At 41.2% G+C, this 6,000-nt stretch overlaps 1 protein-coding gene across 1 annotated transcript in view; it reads left to right on the top strand.

The window, feature by feature from the left end:
- Positions 1 to 213: 213 nt before the first annotated feature.
- dsc2l (desmocollin 2 like) overlaps positions 214 to 6,000 on the top strand; it is a 47,871-nt gene continuing 42,084 nt past the window's right edge. The window contains exon 1 of the mRNA XM_076278037.1: positions 214 to 543. Within this exon, the coding sequence (XP_076134152.1) occupies positions 478 to 543 (66 nt within the window). The 5' untranslated portion in view covers positions 214 to 477. The remainder of the gene's footprint in view (positions 544 to 6,000) is intronic.

Here is a 6,000-nt window from a genome sequence, read left to right as displayed (position 1 = left end):
AACTTGTGTAGCCAACTTTAAGAGAAGATAGATCAATGTGGAAAATGTCAATATTTTTCCCTCGACCGGCCCAAAAGTGAAGCGGCCCACCGGGAATTCTCCCGATTACCCACTCCGGGCCTGCTGGCACTGTAGGCTACACAAAGTGTGGGGACATGCACTCACTGTAGAAACAACACACACACACACACACATTCACCGAGGGAGAGCAAGTGGACGGAATGGGGGTGGAGTTTACTTTAGATGAGATAAGACAGTGTTCAGGCTGAACCTGTAAAGTCTACTCAGGCCTTGAAGGTAACCACTCCGCTATCTTGCCGCCCCCGGCACTAGCTTTCTCTGTCCCCACCACACCCTCTCTTGGGGTTGGAATGGCTTGAAAAGCCTACCGCCTCCCCTCCCGGACGTCGCCCAGTGGACTTCAGCCTGAGAGATACTTCGCAACGGTTTTGTTATGCTTAGGAATTTATTAGACAAATGGTGTATGGTGGTGTCCTCAACATGTCTACGGGTGCAATACTCTACAGTATTCTGATATATATGGTGAGTTTATGCGGTTGTTCGTATTTAGTCAATATTTAGCTTGTTTTAAATTAATGGTTTATCACAGAACTGTAGGCTACCTGTCGACTACAGTACGTCGGTCAGTGCATTTTGGGAAACTACTGGCCTTTTTTTTTATCCTGTTACGGTTGTGGCCGTTATTTAGATATTGCCAGCTTTGTGGGAATTGTCCGCTTGTCCACTTTAATCTTAAACTGCGTTTTCCCTACAAAGTTTGGACACTGGGAAGTACCTACCTCCAGTTGGAGAGTGGCCAGGTCTGGCCTGCTGATGTTTCAGATGGACTGGAATGTAACACTGGACTGTTATAATGCTTTTCTGACGGGTTAATACTCAACCACTTACGTGCCAACGGGTGACGCTATTCTGATAGACTCGTGTTATGATGAGCAACAGTGCAAGTCGTTGAAGCACTCTTAGAGATACAAAAGGATGCAGGGTATCTGTTCCAGAATGTATGTGTTTTTAACTGTTTTGGTTGGTGCGTAAAGCCTTTTTCCTCATGAAATCTTTGTGAATGGTCAACTATGGGTTTGTGTGTGTGTGTGTGTGTGTGTGTGTGTGTGTGTGTGTGTGTGTGTGAGTGAGAGAGAGAGATAGAGTCCAAATGGTAAAACTAGAGCATTATGCTATTGCATGGTTGTATCATCATTCTTTTACATGTTGATGCTTAGTCAGTAAAGGCCAGGCAAAATGACAAGTCTATTCAAATCAGAAACACTCAAGTTGGTTAAACCATTGTATTTTTGGAGTGTCAACCAAAAAAATGTCATTGTGAAATACTATCAAAGCATGTCAGATGACATCATTCATTCTAGATGACATGTAGCAGCTAAGTCTATGCTCAGCTTGGGTCTTAGTGTGACAATGAACTGAATGTAGCATGATGTGATGAATAAGACAGTGTTAAAATATTCTCCTTAAAAGTTATCCAATTTACAGAACTCTCTCTATCTCTCTCTCTCTCATACACACACACACACACATACATGCGCACAGGCATGCAAGCAGACAAGCTGTAGACTTGTAGACAAAAAGATAATCTGAAAAATATTGTAAGAGATTACCTGCCCCCACACTTAACCACGTCAGACAGACACAGAAAATATTAGTTAGATTTTTACAGTGAATGACAGATGCTCATACCCACACAAACCTCCTGCATGCATACTCTCTCTCTCCCTCTCTCCCTCCCCCCCTCTCTCTCTCTCTCACACACACACACACACACACACAAACCAATTCAAACAATAGATTGCAGTGTTCCAGGTTTCTCTGTGTTTTACTGTGCATGGTGAACCTTATCTGTCCATGTCTCTAATGCTTGTTCTGGCTCCACACCTAATGCTACAGAACAAATTAGAGTCCAATTGCTTTAGAGCAACTGCTTTAAAGTCCAGATGCTTACGTTTAAGAGGCTTGTGCCCAGGGTGTAGGGAGTAAAGCAAAGTGAGGCAAAGCAACCTTTATGTAGTGCACAGAGGGAATTCAATGTGCTTCATATAAAAAAAAAACCATAATTATAAAAAATAAAAGCCTCAAAGGGACAATAGCTTTAAAATATAGCTTAAAATCAGTTTGGGTGAACCTAGACAACCCAACATACCTGAACTAAATTTAAAATAGCTCTACAGGTCCATCTGGGAAGGATCTCATTGACTCCGGTTTCACATTGTATGACTTAGATGCGTAAGCAGCAGTGAAATTAAACTTAGATTGGTACATTAAACTCTGTAAATTAGACTAAACCAAATTATCTCAGAAGTGCAACACATCATTTTTGTAAGTAAAGGTTATAAACGCAGTTGTTTACTGAATTCCAAATAAAATACACGTCCATATCTGTCGCCATCAGCACAGCCACTGGTTGTGTCGAATGCACACCATTGAGATTGGATCCTGGGTTTTTGGTAATTTGGGAATGGACATCAAAGTGATCCTTTCCAGGCTGACCTGCAGAGCACATTCAGATTTGCTAACAGGTTCGTCTGGGTTCACTCCAGGCTATCTTACAGCAAACTAGTTTAAATAGATAGTTTAAGTAAAGTGTAGTTAAGTAATAGGCAGCTTAAGTAAAGCTACTTGAGACAAAGGTTGTCGGCATGCTCAGTCCTAAAAAGTCTTTGTCTTCACTGGTCTTGCCGGACCAGCGCTTTGGAGTCAAAATTATGAGTTAAAAGTAATAAATATTGTACCAGGACTATGTGAAAAGCAGGCTCGGATGAAGCTGGGAAGGATTAAACACACAGTTTCCACACCGTGGTAATTAACCGTGATAATTCTGATATTTGAAATGAAAACGGTAATTGTTATTGTCAACATTTACCGCGGTGTACCGTTTCACCGGTATTCGTTACATCCCTAGTTCATACCAGTGTGTCCTACCAGCATGTGTGTGTGTCTGTGTGTGTATGTGCATGTATGCTTTGCACCAGTGTGTGCATGAATGTTTTTATGCAAGCATCAGGAGCTGTGCCCTGTGTGAATGTGTTAATTGGAAAACCTGTGACTGAGAAATTCAATGTCACATTTCCCTCCCTACAGTATGTTATCTGCTGATAGGTCTGAGCTAAGAGCAGTTACACCCTGATAAATGAGTGGCTCCTCTGACTCAGTGATCTGTGTTGTAAATGTATAGTCTAATACTGTGCTGTTAAAGCTGTCATGGGTTGTTCAAATCGTTGCTAGATGCACCCACATTAAGTCATATGATATGACATCACTCTCTTGCTGGTCCTCCTCCTTTCTCTACCTCTGTCTCAACCTCTCTCACTCTCTCTCAACCCCCCCCCCCCCCACTATCTCTCTCTCTCTCTCTCAAATTTAAATTCAAATTCAAAATGCTTTACCAGGGTTCCCGCGGATCCTTAAAAAGTCTTAAATACAACTTTCGGTTTTTAAGGCCTAAAAAAGTCTTAAATTGTATGGGATGTCTTGAATTTTTGAAAGGGAGGTATTAAATTTGCGTATGGGACCGCCAGCAAGTGCAAGAGCGAGTGAAATGTCTCTATCCGGTTTTTCGTGTATTTAAAACGCAATTGTATAAGTGACTATAAGGCAACGGGAGGAAATGTAGTGGTTACAGAGTGAAGATGTTTTCACGGGTGTGGTTAAAGGTGTGAAAACGGTAATAATATGTACAAATATGCCTGACGTTTTCGTGGTGTAGCCGTGGCCTGAGAGATATGCAGGTAGCCTACGTGAGGTAGAATGAGCGGGAGAAAAGAGTTGGTAAGCCAGTTAGCGATAGGGCCATACGTTGGAATTTAGGCAGGACATAGCCTATGGATTTTAAAAGCCCTGTCCGGTGCAGCCATAACCAGGACGCATATTTGTCCTTTTTGGAGTTGCGCTGGGCATCATGGTTTCACAAACTATGGACGTGAAGACTGCTGGTCAAATTATGCGCAGTGCAGGGTTGCCAACTTTGGGTGTTTGGCTGGAGTGAGATTTTGTGAAGTCATAGTGCGTGTGCGTTAAATTTTTCCCTAAACCTAATTTTAAAAAATGTCTGTCCCCTGACTTTTTTGCTATGTACAGTATAATCCCTGATTTAAGTTTCTTCAAAATGTACAATTAAATTATTGATTGCACTTGAAAACAAGACCAGTGTTTTAACCCTGTGGCATGGAAGGATTATGAGCCACTGGGCCCCTGGGCACAGACATGAAAAGGGCCCCCCTGCCCACCTGAAAAAGGTAGTAGCTCAGTAGAAAAAATTGAAAAATAACCCCTTAAATGGTGACTTCTGGCGAGTTTTGTGGAAAGAAATGGACAGATTGAGACTTATGAATGTGTGTATGAGTGTACGTATGTATCAGGGATAGAAATAGCCTAAAATATTTTTTTCCACCTACCATTGTGGCTGGTGGATTCCAAAATCTACCAGCCACTAGAGATACAGTATGAACATTTGATGAAAAATCATGACCAAAATGATCACGGTTATTGGTATTGCAATATGATTAAAATGTGCTGACTTTTCTTCTAAACCTACCATCAATGTTGGACAGAACTCATAATTGGCCTGCCCTTCATGCCCAGTAGCAACAAATCTAAAGGTCAACAGAACAGCTATAGTGTCATAAAAGTGGTGTGGCTCCTTTAAAACCCAATCCACTGGTGTGAGTTCTGGAGCCATCCAACTTTATCTAACTCTATACTATCCTACATCATCTGATTTTAATATTTTGTCTAGGCTACAGTATATTTAACATTTAACATTTATTTTCTATTTGGCCTGTTATGAAATTATGCATTGACCAATTAAGCACACTTTTTTAAGACACTTAAATACATGCATGCTTAGCATTTTGTGAAAACAAATCATTATAGCTACATCGACAAACTCTTAGCCATGAGCTATATATCCTCTGGTTTTAATATTTACACATATGTAGGTATTTAAGCACAGCTCAGTTTTAAGACACTTAAAGCCCAAAATTGGAGACCATATAGAAATTTGCTACCATTTCAAAACCGGATACTCTGGAACGGCTTATTGTACAGGGGATTGCATTACACCTTTGTGTTCGGTAAGGTCTGCTGTTTATTCTGGTTTACGGTTTGTCATGTTTGGAACGAAAAGTTTGTGAGATATTCCTCCTATAGGAATTGAAATGAGCGCAGAGCTATAGTAGCCTAATATGATTATTTCTTGAAAGTTAATTTATTTTTCTCGCGAACCGTTTTTAGCAGTAAATGGCTATAGCACCTTATAAAAGATGAGAAAAAGTTATTTCATGTGATGTCTGTGAGGATACTTCGCGAGTAGCCTACTTCCTAGAGAAGAATGGGCGGCCACACTTTATGTCGGTCTGCCTCATGTCTAAATAGCAGCGTGTTCCGTGAAGGTGTCGCGGACCGGATTAAAATAGCCTAGTCAGCGAATCAACAATCAGAGAAAACTGCGCTGAGAACGTTGTAGGCGGATATTAGACCTACCTGCTGTTGGTCTAGACATATGTATGCCTTAAACTCGTATCCTGTCATTTAGAAACAATGCTGTGGGCTAGTCTAGTCATCAACAAAAAATGAACGGATTGCAAAAAAAAAAGAATGGATTTGGCGTGACATTTCTTGAGTGTGCGTGAGAGCGTGAGATTGGAGCTGAAAGCGTGAGTGTCACGCCAGATGCGTGAGAGTTGGCAACCCTGGCAGTGATTCTGTTACTCGTCTGATAATTTGCTGCGAAGGAAGGAACCACGGACTGACAGAAAAAGAAAACAAACGTTTTCGCAATCAGGAGGAAATATGTTAAGTTGATCTGTTTGCATCTTTCCAGCGTGTGTTGCTGGCCTAGCCTAGGGAAGAAAATATCTGTCTAAGTTATAATACCTGTAATATCTGTCAACAGCTTGCTTGCCAGCCTTTCCCAGTAGGCCTACTTCGCAAAAGTTGTGAAATATAGCTGCATTTTTTTTAATGTCGGCGACT

This window comes from Alosa pseudoharengus, unplaced genomic scaffold (genome assembly GCF_046254945.1).
Source record: "Alosa pseudoharengus isolate Yale_2024_CS ecotype anadromous, Long Island Sound unplaced genomic scaffold, YU_APseudo_1.1 YU_APseudo_1.1_scf_11, whole genome shotgun sequence".
In the NCBI taxonomy this organism is placed as follows: domain Eukaryota; kingdom Metazoa; phylum Chordata; class Actinopteri; order Clupeiformes; family Clupeidae; genus Alosa; species Alosa pseudoharengus.
The sequence above is the reverse complement of the archived record's forward strand: the minus strand, read 5'-3'. Positions and strand labels throughout refer to the sequence as shown.